The following is a 15998-nucleotide window of genomic DNA, read 5'->3' as shown; positions in this document are numbered from 1 at the left end:
AGTAGGTTCTGTAAATGTGGACCAATACAACAATGGTACTCCAGTACTTAAAGTAGTCCAGTAAATCTGACTGAACAACTTTGACTTTTATAGGAGTATCTATACTGTGACTCAAGTAATCGAGCTGTGTATTCTGCCTCACCTCTGCCTTTTACCAGCCTTTAGCAGTTTACATTCATGCCACTTTTTCTTATATTTCTTTGAGCCTCAGAAACCAACCAGCTCCTCTGCTGCATCTCTCTGCTGCCACAGGGATTACACATGCAACATCATTTCCTCTCCCGTTCATTTTAACACATTTCATTGAGCAAGTGACCCTCATTTGTTACATGTGATGATGCAACCGTTTGCAATCTGCATATAATCAATGCTCTCAAATTGCTCTTCATAAAACGGCTGCAGACTTGCAGTGTGGCTGATAGTTTGGGGTAATTTAATTAACAAATATATTTAAGAATATGCAGCATATAAGCACAGTATCAAATGAAATTGACACACCTCAATATGACAAGGCCTCAAAGGATTGGGTAATTACGTAATCTCCTTGTTTTGATGGTACATGTTGCCCAACAAACAGATGACACAATATATAAGATGATTTGAGGTGGTGTTTCCCTTTTAAGACCGTGACTGACGGCCCTCTGCAGGAGAAAGGTCCGTTACGTCCCACCAACAAAGAAACAGCAGACGAACACACAAAGATCAGACCTGTCCTTTTCAAATGCAGCATTGTCTTTGTGTTGAGTCTTTTTTTTTTTTATTGTAAAAGCAGATCCAGAGTTTGTACAGTCTTGGGTAAAGTAAAACACAGACAGTCGAAAACCCAGTCTGTTAGTTAACACAGTGTTAAGACACGGAAAGAGACTTGAATCTACACACTTTGGTAACTGTCCCATGCGGGACACCATCCCTTTCTTCCACTCTCTCTGTCACACACATACATCATCAGAGCAAATAAAAACACCACTTAAATACATTTAAATATTCTATAAAATTGACACCTTTTTTTTTTTTTTTTTTTTTTTTTTACACTATATGAAATTATTATTTCTGCCGTGGATATGTTTGATGAGTTGGTCTTCTACATTAGAAATGTGAATATCACTGTATTTGTATGGGTTGTTTATTGATATCAGGGAATGTAAAAGAACTGAAACAATAAATATTTTATATTAAGTTAAAAGTTATTAAGTTAGAATTTACAATATGATGCTGTTTCACTGAAACACTACAGTTGTCTGAATACAGAACGGGGAATTTGTCAGAGAGCTACTGATAGAGGAATGTATAAAATTTTACCTGTTTCCAAGACCTTAAGACGTGAAGTAACGGTCAGTGGAAACATTTCAGAAATGAGGCTTTGCGAAGAAACTACTTTATCAAGTACTAAACCCGAGATAAAGCAGGACAGCGGACTCAGGACCGGGCGTCAGGTTCTGTCGGCGTTCAGAAGGCGTTGTCGTCGTTGTTGTTTTGCTCCAGCCGAGCCACCATGATGGACACCAGCTTCTCCAGCTGCTGGGACCTCACCCTGCCCGTCTCCAGGACCTCTTCGTGGTTGGCCTTCTCCTGGCTGTCGTAGTCCATCACCGCCCGGTTACTGATCAGTGAGAGGGCGAAGCAACGCATGCCGGCGTGGCGGGCAACGATCACCTCGTGGGCGGTGCTCATCCCTGCAGAGAAGACGTAGGGAAGGTGAGACGTCAGTGTCGTGTTTTGTCATGTTTCAGTTCTTGAAATCTGTTATTTGTATGTTTTAAAATTCCAGTGTTACTTTTTCCTTTTTCATACTGACATGACGTCAGACTCACGCAGACGTGAGATTAAATGGGATTGGTCGACTGATTTTATGAAATACTGCAAATTTTTTATGATTTATGAATTCAGTGATGCGCCTATTCATTATTTATTTGTTGCGACCGGTTAAATGAATTTCTCCTGAAAGCTTCCGGCCTCAGCAGTAGGGCTGCCATATACAGATTTTGATTGAAATTGGTTAAGTGAGGTTTTGAATGACTTGTCCTGTAACTGTCTTTCCTCTATGTTTTAATCAGTAGGATTTATTTGTGTGCGTGTGCGTCTGTGTGTGCATGTGCTTGTATTTCCGTCTTGATGACCTGAATGCGCCTTGTGATTGAGGATGTTTTTGGGAAGTGAGCACAAATAAGGTCCGGTCCTCACTTCCTCAAAGGGTTCTTGTTGTTACGGATGAGGTGAGGTAAAGATTAAGGGTCTGGTGAATGTGTTGCGTATGAAAGTACGATTGTGTGTGTGTCAGAGAGATGTAACAACTCACCAACAGCGTCGGCGCCTAGCCTATGCAGCATGCGACACTCAGCGATGGTTTCAAATGAGGGCCCTCCGACGACGCTGTACACTCCCTCTTTCAGGAAGTCGTAGCCCAGCTCCGCCGCCACGTCGTGTGCCAGCTGGCGCAGCTCGCGGTTGTAGGCGTCGGACATGCAGGGGAAGCGAACGCCAAACCTGTGGGGAGGAGGGCGGTGTTGACTCATCACAACTTGCGGTAAGAATTTACACAGAAGTCCTGCGCAAGATGAAACGTCACCGGACGACTTGGGTAACTTTAAAGTAATAGACAAAGTTTAACAACACTTAAATGGAAGTCTTTTGATGCAGAGTATGTGACAGGGTACGTCTGAGCAATGTGCATGTGGAGATTTGTCATGTCAACTCGGTCCAACAAGGCGCGCAGGTCACTCATCTGTTTCCTGCAATGATTCTGTTAAAATACACTGTTGTGCAATCGTCATCTTTTTGTCCATACTATAAATTTAAAGCCCCCTGAGGTCTGATTTGTGATAAAAGGCTATATGAATAAAAGTGACTTGACTTCTGGGAGTCGGGTCAAAGTGTTTTGAAGTGCTATGTAATCCCTCTAAATTGCAGCCTTTGAGCATGACAGGCACTTTTGTTGACAACGACATCAGATGCTTCGGGGCCAAAGCGTAGCAGTTCTGTGTAGGAGCCTGCAAAAATGCACATATTTTACAAGATGGAAAATGGCGGGGGAGGGAAAACTTCGAGCTGCGTCATTCGCACAGTGAATGAGCAGAATCTGTTTGCTTGAAGTTGCTAGAAAAATAAAACTTTTTATTGGATCTCCAAAGCGGGAATTCAAATAAAAATGTCTTGGCCTCTTTTGAGCTTATGACAATTTTTTAATATAAATTTTAAAATCTTGAGACCAACTATCAATCATTTAAAAAGATGAGGAGTTTTGAGTGTTTACTGCAGCTGAGCTTTTTCACTGCGACACAAACATAATTGTGCAAATAACAGGAAACACTGGTTGTTGTTTTTTTTTTAGCATTTAAACCTGTCAACTTTATAAGCAGCTCCTTAGCAAAACTAATGTAATGTAACATTTGCCCTCATAAAAACATTCATCCACGCATCTACCCCTCCCTCCCTCTCCTCCACCCACCTGTCATCGTTGGGTCCAGCCAGAGGGTTGATTCCAGCGAAGCCCGGCATGTTGATGTGGTCCTTGATGATCATGACGTCTCCCACCTTGTAGTCCTGGTTGAGACCTCCAGCCGCGTTGGTCAGGATCATCGTCTCCACGCCCATCAGCTTGAAGATGCGCATGGGCAGCGTGATCTGGAGAACACAAGGTAACGTAAGGTGTGAGGTTACATATGGAGAGAGGAGAATTTGCAAAATGTGAAGTGTGTTCCTTTGAAGAAGTGCTTTTGGAGGGAATGTGGCTGTTTCTTAATGTATAGATTGACAGTTAAATAAAAATAACAATTTTATCCATTTACGGTTAAATCTACAACACAAGTGCAAAAAGTGAAGGGGTGAACTGAGGCCACTGCAATCTCTGATATCTCCAACTCTGCTGACTGTGTTCAGACACCTGCTGAATTAGATAGTTAGATAGTTTTTGTTTTATTTATCCAGGTTCTGAAGACTCTGTATCTGAAGTTTGTGCCTGGTGAACAGCAGCTCAGTGTCTCTCCAGAAAAGATATGAAACAAGTTCCTCCACAAAGATCTGTTGGCAGTTTTCATGGGAACAACTCTGAGCCAAAGACGTTGTCCTGCTGAAAATGGTTCACTGTGACGTCGGTGCAATAACGTTTCAGGAAAGACAAACTACTGCAGAGTTTTTCAAAAGTAATTTTAAAAAAATATATATTTTCAGCAGCAGGAGCAACGTATAATTCATCCCCATTGACCTAGGGTTGAGGCCTTGAGTTTGAGTCTGAGAGGTGAATATCTCAACACCTCAAAAACCAAGAGGTGAAGCTTAATACCACTAAAATCAGGGGGGATATTTATGTAGTTTATATGGAACTGACTGTTTAAATTATCATTTAAAGCTAATGCAGATTTAAAGACATTTTTTGTCATCAGGCTGCACAACAAACTACACACTAACCTCAGTTGGAGTGTAGTGATTACAAGATTATTCCAGTTGGAGAGATGTGTGACTGCAGCTAACCATCGTGATATTCGACAAACTCATGCAAGAATTCACCAAATGGGTTTACCGTTGCTCTCGTTGCGTGCTGGTCCTCAAACTGCTCGTCTAACGAATGCATCAGGTTGTTTAGTTCAACTTTTCCTCTTTAAATATTCATTCAACCAGACAACAGGTCTAGCAGTACAGGCGCCAGGCCAGATTCTGTGCAGACTCATGGGTCTTTGTCTCAGATAGACGGGCAAATCATGGCGAAATGTAGTCTGCGCTAGGCTTCAACTTTACAGACTGGTGCAGGTTGTAAGCTCTACTCACCTTCTGGATGGGGTAGCCCTCATACAGGTGGAACCTGCCCTGCATGCAAACACACGGCTTGCCTTTTAGTGTTCCAAACACCAGCTGGCCAGCATGACCATGCACTGCAACACACACACACACACACCAGACCGGTTAGACACCCAGTGCAACTAACAAACGTGCACACAAAAACACACAGAGATTAAAAGCTGTGTTTTCCCAGACAGCTGCAGGCTGTGCATACCTGTGCTCCGGGGGAAGTTGGGAATGTCGCTGTATTTGAAGACCTGCGGGTCCTTGAGCATCTCAGCCAACCCGCCCAGACCTGAGCCGCATACGATTCCCACAGTCGGCCGCACTTGTGTGTTGGAGAGCAGCCAGTCAGCTGTGGTCCGGCACTCCTCATAGCTGTCACTGAGGGAGTCAGAGAAGCAAAGATCAGTCATTAACTCTAGTGTCAATAAAAACTAAATTCACACGATGTGGTTTGCAGACCGTGTTTTCAGTTCATCCCAGACGCGTGGGATGTGTTTCAGGTGTCAGTGTGTCATTTTTCTTTTTTTTTTTTACTTCATAGTAAGTAATTAAATTATTATCATCATTTGTTAATGCTAAAGTTTTGCATCATCCACCTTGAACTCACTACAAAACACTTTTAATTGATTGTTGTCATTATATTATTTATTAATTGTATTTATATGTCTATTTTAATTGATGTTCTTTTTCAACTGGTATTTTTGTCTGCTCGACATCACTGTAAACAAGGGCTTCACCCCCCCCTCAATGATTTTCGAGTTTTCATAAAGACATAATAATTTAAAAGATACATAAAGCTCTTTTTAAGATGGCATGACACATATCCTTATTTAACCTCTCTGCATCTACCGTCATGCCACATTCAATAACCAGGAAATAACCTGGAATATCTGATTAACCAGAAGGATCCTGGGGGGCGGGAACATCCTGCCCAGTCACTGAACCCGAATGAATATCTTTCCGGGCTTTGAGCAATATATACATAAACACACAAGTGCACACACAAAATATCCTGTTGTGTGCATGTGGTGGTACTGTAAAAGGTTTGACTGGCTCGGATGTGCAAAACAATGCGTCACGGTCATGGGATGGAGAGTGACACCTTAACACACCTTGATGGTAATTGCAGTTTACAGTATTTCTTAAACACACACAAACAGACAGTTACATTTCTGTGCTTGTGAGGACATCTAAGTATCACGCGTCAATCCCATTCATTAGTTTCACAACTTTGGCAACAAAAGATGAAATGTTCTCTGGCGCATCTGGTCACTTCACACACCTTTTTAAAACAACTATAAACACTCCTTCAAAGGGATGTATGGTTTGAGCTCTTAATCCAGTTTGTTTTCTATTCTAACAGTTAACCCTAAACCAACACTGCATCCTCACAGAAGAGACTGGATTTTTTTTAAAAGAATGATGACAATATAAGAAAAAAAAAGAAAAAGGAAATCATTTTTTACATGAACACATGATATAAAAAAATGCTAAAAAGCATTTAAATGTTGTTGTAAAAGAATTGGGACCAAGATATCCTGAGCAGATCATTTTCCAGCTGTAAAAAAAAAAAATGTTAAGTGCTCTCTGGTAGACTGAATGTATATGGAGAGATTGTTTCTAAATGACTATTACCAGACATTTCTGTACTGTAATCTCTTGTTACTGATCATCAGTCACATACGCAATACTAATGTGCGCAACTGTTTTGATCATTGATTGATATCAAAACTATCAAACATCTCACTTATAAGGAGTTGCTGCTTTCCTTTGTCTTATGGGATGGTAACCTGAATATATATGGACAATTAGTCAGACAAAACAATACATGTAAACACGCTACTCTGGACTTTAAGAAAGAGTACTTTTCATTATTTACTGACATTTTATACACCAAATGATGAATTGAATAATGAAGAATAATAATAATTGTCCGAATAATTGAAAATAAAAATGACCATTAGGTGCAACCTTCTAATAGGCTAGTATTGGTTTAGTTCTACCTGATAAACACAACCCTTACTGCTGTAAGCCTATATAATATAACACCTCAGCCAAATGAAGTGGCTCATGAAATGGATTAATTTAACTATCGTTGTTTATTACTTATTATTAACTATTATTGTTATTATTATTACTAATGAGCTATAAAATAATAATAAAATATCTCTATCGATCTAAAGTACTGGGCTGCCTTTATGATCAGGTCTAAAACTGGTTTTCACTGATCCTGGTCCTTATAAAGACAAATACAAAATCAGTATGACCACATTTGAGTTACTTATTGGCTGTCACATCACAGTTTGGTGGTTTCATTTTTGCCTTTTCTTTTATGATAATGTCTTCTTTTTATTTAAAGGTTGAATAATATCAAGTGAGCAAGCTTCTCCTTCTTATTTCATTTTAAAAGTGCTACGTGCGCTCTGTCACTAACCCCGCACATGGACGTGAAGATGTAGATGTCACACCGCGGGGTCTGCCAGCTGTGACACCTCACTTATTAGCACATGTGGCCAAACACAACTCACGGCAGCAGCAGCAGGACGGAAGCCCGCTGACTCATAAATACAGTCACGTAGAACACATCGCCTTCTTAAGCTTGCAGTGATGGGTTTGTAGAGATGACGTCACGGCGGAACCCGCATGGAGCTTACCTTATCTCAAGAACTGGGACAGAAACACCGTCCCAGTTCTTGAGAAAACCGGAGCTGTTCCGCGCTGTATGGCGTCATGAACAGGTATCAGACGAGCACGTTTCCCTCCTCTTCGTGGAAAAGTTTATAGAGATGACCAAGCAGCATCCGGAGGGGGCGTGCCATCCTAACTAAGTGCCCGCGCGCGCTTCTCGGGACCGTTTTTAATTATCAGTTTAATTATCTGCTCCGAGTGTGACTGTTTCTCTGGGGATCTAGTTTATAATGTAGCTACATTACGGGCAGTTTCATGTAACATCCCCTGTTAACTCAGCGATGGAAAACCGGTGATGAATGCAGCTATATCCCGACGGAATACCGGTGCTGGATGTAGCTACATCACAGCAAATGTATTATTTTATCTAACAGGATTAAACACATGGTTTCTGCAATTTAGCCTTAATTAAAATAGTAAAGTAAATATTTTTAACTCACTCAGACACACACTCGGACATGGAGAGCATGATGAAACGTGACTCAGATGGCCTCAGCAGGTTGTTCCGTGTTCAAATGCTGTAGAAAATCGCTTGAGAGTAATGCCGGGTTTCCTGATGTAGGGAGCTGTGTTAGGTTTTCACCCCCCACCCTAAATGACACCACACCCCCTCCTTTGCGTCACAACCAGAATGCCCCGATTGGCTGAAGCGCAGGCGTCTTCTAATGATGCGTTTATGAGCTTCTTCCAAAATAAGAGTCGAGAAGAAGTCTAGACGGAATTTATGACAAAAGAAACACGAGGCAGGTTTTTCTTTTTAAGGCAGGATGTGTGATCTACAAGTCACAAGTGGAGATCACAGGCCAAAAAGTTTGGAAGTCACTGAATTAAATGTTTGACACACAGATTTTTTATTTTATTTTCACCCCTAACCCTAATGTTAGATTATTTAAGTATTCCTCAAATGTAGCTATAGCATCAAATGTTTCCCGCAGGGACTCTTATTTTCATTTTGGAATCAATTCAGTTACTTTGAGCAGGAGAAAGAGGAGAAGCTTGAGATCCCTGTTTAGTTGTTGTTACATGTTTTGATGTCTTTAAAGCAAAGCCAATAAAATCCTGAATACTGACCACATTGTTTTCTGTTTTTATTTCCTTCACATTGAGAGGGAATTTTCACAGCTACAGAGGAACTAACAGAAATGTGAATAAAAATATCAATCCAATCCAAAATAACAACAAAAAAAGAGAGGCTACTTTAGACATGGAATATAACCTTTACACTTAAGTATCATTAATCTTGACTTTTCTACCACTGTGTCCCATTATATTTTTTTCAGTCTTGTTAGTTTTATATCTATTTTTCATTATGCAGCCTACATAACCAATGAGGAGTATTAGTTGTAAGATTTCCCAACAGGACTTGAAGGCAGCAACAGAACTCACCATGCTTCCAACGTGGTAGTGTTGCTTTTGGTGCTGATGCAATCGCCATGCACGAGACTAAATAAGTAAATAAATAAAAATCAGTTAGACCATGCATCATTTCTGGTAATTCACTTAGTTTTTCAGTAATAATTTACTAGATATAAAAATGCAACTAATGATTCTTAGAAAACTTCCTGGATATAGATTTATGTAATTTTTGAATAATTAGAGGGGAGATGGTGTTCTATAAAGACCCTCTGTATTTGAATTTGAGAGAAAGAAGTGATAAGACTGCTGTTGGAAGGAGTTAAGGCCTTAAGCATTCAGAAAGTATGGAGAACAAAATTTAATTAAACCATGATAAAATGACGTCCCACCCAAACTTCCCAAGTCAGATCATCAGTTTGTTGTCATTCATATAGCCTACTGTATGTTATTCTGTTTTCTCTCTGCCTTCAGGAGAAAATAATGATATTCATGACAGGAAAAAGAACAGTTACAAAATTTAAGTTCGTAGGTGTTGAGGTAGTGAACTCAGATGCAGTTTTATATGTCTGGTGTTTAACCCTATTTGCAGCTATAGCCTATTGTAGAAAGGCAGTTGTTACACTTAACACTACTGACACAACATCTTGGCTATTTTAGACTACAAAATAATTTTAACAGGATGTAAAATGCAGTTGAAAACTCTGGAGAAAAAAGCTATTAAGTGGACTTTGAGTTAAGATTAAATTGTCAGACTACTTTTTACCCTCTACCACTACTACTGCTACTATTCTTAAGAATAAACTGATGGTTTTTCAGTCCTTGGCTGAAAGTGTAATGTTTGTTCTGAGGCCTGAGTGTGGTGCTAGAGTACTGGGCATGGCCTCATTAAAAGTAAAAGGTTTCATTCCTCTGGGAGCATGAAAGTGCTTCATAAATCTTTAGTCAGCCTCTTAGATAATGAGATGTGCTGTGTCTTGAGATATCGGACTGATGGGTGGAACTAGAGAAGGGAACATCTTACATTCGATTTAATCCGTTTTAGCCTGATGGTGGCACTAAACAAATACTTAGCCTGATCCTCCTGACATCAAGTATATTCACAGTTTCATGAAAATCTGGTCATTACTGCTCAAGCTGGGATTTATGAGCTGACTATGGCACTAGATGAAAGGTTAAAAGGTTTGACAAAATCTGTAGCAATCATCCTTTTGGATTAAACAGCCATCCACACTGAAATAATTGGCAATCTTACCAGAATTTGTCAAGATGTCTTCTTGGTCAAAGTTTTGAGAGATCAACATCCAGCCTGACAAACTGGTGGAGTGAAGAGAGGCAAAGAGAGTGAGCCCACGGGGGTTTGTATGTGTTCAATTTAGACATATACGTGTACAGGCATGCGTGCATATTTGTGTACATGCATCTCTGACTCTGCAAGTGTGTCCCACCCAACTGTATATATATATATATATCTATATCTATAGATATATATAAGTATATATCTATAGATATATATATGTGTGTGTGTGTGTGTGTGTGTGTGGGTTTTGTTTCACATACCCATATAGCAGCACAGAGCAGCCAGTGTTCTGGTCACCCATGTCTTATGTAACAGCTGATTTGTATTCTCACAGTTGTGAGGCCCTTCATTCTGGCACGCCAGCCAAAACCTGCTGCTCTCACTCCAGTCGCCAGTGCAGGACATTTGCATCACTAACCCAGAGTAAATATAAGTGACATTTGACTGCATCTCCTGTACTATCATTATTCATTTATTATTACAGCTCATGTTGCACACTGCAGCGTTCAGTGTCCCAGTGGATCTGAAAACATCTGGAACTAAATGGAATCACACTTTTTTTTAGGCCATATGCTTATCTGGCAATTATTTTCTTTATCTATTCCTTCATTGTACAGTTCTCTGCTCATTCAAGAGTAATATACAAAATGTCATTATTCTTATTTTATTTTTGCAGTTCCCTATGATAAACTACACTTCATGCATTTACTGTACACTCAAGCAGCAGGACGCCAAATATATTTAAGGTTATTTTCTATAACCTTGTATTTTGTATATATTGTATTTTTCTATATGTTCTATAACCAGGTTGTATGGCTTGAAACTAGGTATCAGCAGACCTTTCTTCATATCTTTCTTGTTTAAATGATCTCTAAATACTTATTACATAACTCTTACACATAGTTCAATTTTTACACTGTTCATACTTATTAATGTTGAATTCAGATCTTTGAGATGCATTGAATGATATAGATTGTGTTTAAGTATCTCCTTTTGCAGAAAATGTCTGGGTCCTTTCTGTACTGTGTACATACCTATGTTTGTAAGCCCTTACATACGGGATAGTTTTGAGCTTTAAACATACATTGTGTATTCAGTGATATCCCTGGGCATATATGCCCCTTAGCATTTTTTTTTCTCTAATCATGTTGTGTGCTTTTGTCATTTTTTAATCTATATTGTGCATGTTTCTTATTGAGTACCAGTGAGATGTTGTAGGTTTATATAACTGTTCCCTTAGATATATCCCCCTAAGTGTGGCTCATTCACAGATGCACTTCATCAACAATCAAGCAATCATATTCTATAGCCTCACATGTTTATATTGATGTGTCTGAGTTACCACTGTCTCTTACCTAGCAATATTAAAATATAAAGACTATTCTAGTGTGGCATTTCCTTCACCAAAAAGAGGTTTTATATTATTTCCTGCAGTTTCTGGAGCCTCAGAGTGACTGACAGAGTCGTTTTTCCTCACTCTGTGTACTGAGTGTGTACTATTTTTAGCACCATGGCTTTAGGAGTGGGAGTTTCGGTTGGTTGGTTGGTCAGTCCAGATTGAAATTATTGGATGGATTTTTTTTTTATTAAATTTGCTGTAGCACATTCATGGCTACCAGTGGATGAAACCTAACATAATGATTTTGTTGATCCCCAGACCTTTCATGTAGCGCTACCAACAGGTTAAAGTTTCTAGCTTTTACATTATGACATATTTCTTCATTCTGATCGTTTAACTGAGTTCAATTCTAATATTTGTAATGCTAATATTTGTACTCATTGTTTGTTGTACTTTTTCTAAACTAAGTGATAACCAGTCAGGTCACTGAGGTCACTATCAATATGAATTCCCTTCAGGTGCATTTTATTTTGTTGTGTGTTGTTATTACCACTAATCTGACTTCGTAATTTGTTCATCACTTTTTCAGGTGAGCAGCTCTTTTCCCCATGAGAAAGAAGAATAGGATACACACATACACACACATAAAGAGAGAGAGAGAGAGAGAGATCAGTCCTTTTTGCCTGCAAATAAAAGTTATCAGCTGTTACCTGCTGCCACCTGCTGGATGAACTCTGACTTGTGGCAGAAGAAAATTCTGTTGATGCACTTGCTGTACAATGTGCTACATTCCCTCTATCAGAAACCTTAGGATCATCTGCATGCATAATCAGGTTTACATTCACATTTTTATTAACATGTAATGTGATGAAGTAGTACTTAAATAGCACAATTCTTTTTATTTATTGTAAAAAAAATCCTGAAAGTATAGCAGTCATTTGAAGTGTAATTACATGCAGTATTTATTTATTGATCAAAACAATGGAACATCCCATTGTTTAACAATTGATTATGGATTATGTACTGAATTATAGCATGGTCACTGTGGCAAATGAGAGGCTGATGAGTAGCTGATTTAATCACTGGTAAACAGAATGAATGAATGAAATGAATTCTTGAACAAATGGCTTGATGAATCTGTGATGGTTTGCAAATTGCAGCAGGTCTTTAAACTCTTTGCGACCCAGTATCAGTGTTTTCACCGCAACTGGTGCCCTGAGTCCAACACAGGAAGTGAAACAGCGAAGCAAAACATCAAATAAATATTCAAGAGACAGGATGGAGGGCAAAATAAAAGGCTGGAAGGAGAGAGAAAGAGAGTTTCTAAGGATGAATGAAACGGAGGTAAGTCCACCAATACCACCCTTATGTGCCAAAAGCACTGGCTGACCCCAACACACACACACACACACACACACACACACACACACACACACACACACACACACACACACACACACACACACACACACACACACACACACACACACACACACACAACACACACACACACACACACACACCATTCGTCTTTTCTTTCCCATTCTTGTTGAGCAGAAAAGAGGAAATGGTAAACAGCTGACTCTTTGTCAAGCCCAACTTACTGTTATGCAATTCGCACCTAAACGTCCAGATGATGTGTGGTAAAATATCACCTACAATTAACCAACTCACACACTCACACACACACACACACACACACACACACACACACACACACACACACACACACACACACTCACACACGCCTGATCAACGTTATCCACCAAGGGATGAGAGCTAAAAAAAAATTTAGCACGTTTCATGTCGAGCTGAGAAAATAAAAGAAGAGAAGAAAATTGTTATGACATTAGAGCTTAATCATTTGTCATTTTTCTCTTTGTAGTGTTTCCTGTTTTATTTTCAAATCCCCTTTCTTTTGTGTCTATGGTTCATTTGCTTCACAATTCATCGTTGTGTGTTTCCTGCCTGTTTGATTTCCTGCCCTGCCTAGTTTGACCTTTTCCAAATTACCTTTGTGTTCCTTGTTTATTTAATCCCCCACTCTTGGTCAGTTTGTCTGTTTACAAACTGGTTGTGTTTCCTACTGTTCCACATCCTGCTTACCTGGATACCTGACCGCCATCCCCTCATCTTCCTGTAGACCTGTTTTTGCAGTATCTGTATCTTCACTGCATTCACCTGCCTCTGTGTAAGTCTGCATTTGGACCCTGAAATCATTTAACCATGAAAAGAAGTGCTCAAGACATTTTACTTAAGTAAAAGCCGCGATATCACAAAGTAGAAATGGTCTGTTACAAGTGAAAGTACAACAGTATTACCATCAAAATATACTTGAAGCACTAAAACTAAAAGTTCTCATTATGCAGAATGGCACTTTTCGGAACAACATATATTATATTATTGGATTACAATTATTGGTGCATTTTGTTTATGTTACTGTAATGTTGCAGTTGGTAAAGGTGGGGCCAATCTTGATTACTTTTTACTCCTGGGTAGCTTGTGAATCAGTATGGCCCTATCTGATCTTCTCTTAACCTATAACAATCATAATCATCGTAGTCTATCACAATTTATTTTTTGATTATATTTTGTATTATTAACCTGGAAGCTAGTGTCGAAACTCATCAAGTAAATGTAGAAGTGTTTCTTAACTGTCATGGAGTAGAAATATAAAGTAGCAGAAAATGCAAATACTCAAGTAAAATCTAAGTACCTCAAACTTGTTTAATTATAGTACTTAAGTAAATGTACTTAGTTACTTTCAATCATTAAAGAACTGACTAACCAGCTGTTACTCAATATACCATATATTTATAGCTTACAGGAAGTGTTGTCATTGGGATTCCACGCTGCAGATGAGCTACAGTAAAGGGAACACACATGGCTGACTGTTCTCCTCTCTGCATGCACTGATTGTCCCACAGCTTCCCCACAGGATCAGTGGACCTGTAATTTACTGTAACTGTAGAGGAATTCCTTCGAGTTTCTGTGCAGTGTCACTGGTGCTGGGACGTATCAACAGCAGTTATGATGTAGTCCACATGAAGACACAAACAGTGCTGGGGTCAATTAGTCACAAAGTGCCTTAGCAAAGGACATTGCAGAAATATGATTACACAGTGAAAAGTAAATCCAGATAAATTGGATAAAATGATGCATTTTCCAGGAGATATAAGGGAGTTACACCAAGCTGAGAGCTGTCGAGCATCTTTTGGCTGTCACTGCCACTACTCAGCTCTCAGTGGGGAACTCCACAGGTCAATTTACTCATCATGAGCAGTGCAACTCTGCCTATAAAAACATATGTATAATGACGTCTGTCTAATGTGTTGATCTGACTGTTGAACCTAGTGCATCAATTGCTTTTGCAAGTTGAATGTGGTTCCTCTTTATCCGCCTGTCAGAGCGTTTAGAGTGTGCAGGCAAACTCCATCAAATCCGTCACAGTGTGTGAAAACGGTTAGTTTGGTTTGGGGTTAACTTCCCATCATGCTGACTGTTCTGTATCCTCTTTTCTGTGTAAAGAGAAAAAGCAAGCCATCGCTTCCCACCATGCAAGAAATTTCATGTTATGCAGATTAAGAATGTGTGACAATCAGCCGCAGTATGCTTTAGAGGAAGTGAGTTGACACGAGGCGATGCAGCAAGTTTGAGCCTGGTGCATCAGGCCCCGACACGTGGGTTCCCCTATGTTGATGTGCACCTTCACATGCACTGACAGAAGTGCTATTGAGCAAGCACTTCCCTTCCCTTCCAGTTCCAGGGATGCTGCTCTTTCCATCTTCACATCATCACAGTGTGATGCAGGTACATGACTGTTTACCAATACAAAAATACTTTGAACCGGGCACACTCACAGAGACTCTTCAGCACATTTGACCAACCATCCTCATCAAGTCCATCCACCTCTCCCTCTTTCAATTAAATAATGCTTTGTCACCCTCTCCTGAGACGGAGTAAGGAGTCGTATTCACCTCACGGATGTGGCCCTTTATGTGTTTGAGCTTAACAGGACGCTCCGTACAGACGCTCTTGGACACAGCAAATGCCGGGCAAAGACGTTATGAATAGAGGGCTCTGTGGATCCCCCTAAAAGAGTGTTTGTGTGTGTGTGTGAGACTCTGTGTGTGTGTGTGTGTGCGACTCTGTGTGTGTATGTGTGTGTGTGTGTGTGTGTGTGTGTGTGTACTTCAGGGGGTGGTTTGTTGGTGTGTGCACGTGTGCCAGAGTGCATTTGTGGAGAATGTGCATGTGATGCCCCAAACATGTGCATGTATCTGTGTGTGTGATAGTTGGGAGTGATGCAACAACAAAATGCAACAAAACATGATTGGAAAAAAAACAAAAAAAACAATATTTTGAACCCCAGTTTTTCAGGCCTATTTTTAAGACTCCATTATGATGCATTTGTGGTCACTTGAGTTATTCTGATAGTGAATTGAGACTTGGGGGCGGGGTGGGGGGTGGGGGGGGGGGGTGGTGGTGGCAATCAGTTATTACAGCAATTACACAGACGTTAGCAGGACACAACAGGAA

The 15998-nt window shown here is 39.9% G+C and overlaps 1 protein-coding gene across 1 annotated transcript; it reads right to left on the bottom strand.

Annotated features, from left to right (window-relative positions):
• Positions 1-996: 996 nt before the first annotated feature.
• LOC111231267 (purine nucleoside phosphorylase-like) lies at positions 997-8040 on the bottom strand. The gene is made up of 6 exons (XM_022758318.1): positions 7908-8040; positions 4988-5157; positions 4762-4865; positions 3446-3621; positions 2297-2484; positions 997-1673 (listed from the first exon to the last, which is right to left on the bottom strand). Exons 1-6 carry the CDS (start codon positions 7934-7936, stop codon positions 1447-1449), a joined length of 894 nt encoding a protein of 297 aa, XP_022614039.1. The 5' UTR covers positions 7937-8040; the 3' UTR covers positions 997-1446.
• Positions 8041-15998: the final 7958 nt, after the last annotated feature.

Source organism: Seriola dumerili, unplaced genomic scaffold (assembly GCF_002260705.1).
Source record: "Seriola dumerili isolate Sdu_G_001 unplaced genomic scaffold, Sdu_1.0 BDQW01000291.1, whole genome shotgun sequence".
Taxonomy (NCBI): domain Eukaryota; kingdom Metazoa; phylum Chordata; class Actinopteri; order Carangiformes; family Carangidae; genus Seriola; species Seriola dumerili.
This window is presented reverse-complemented; position numbering and strand designations above follow the sequence as displayed.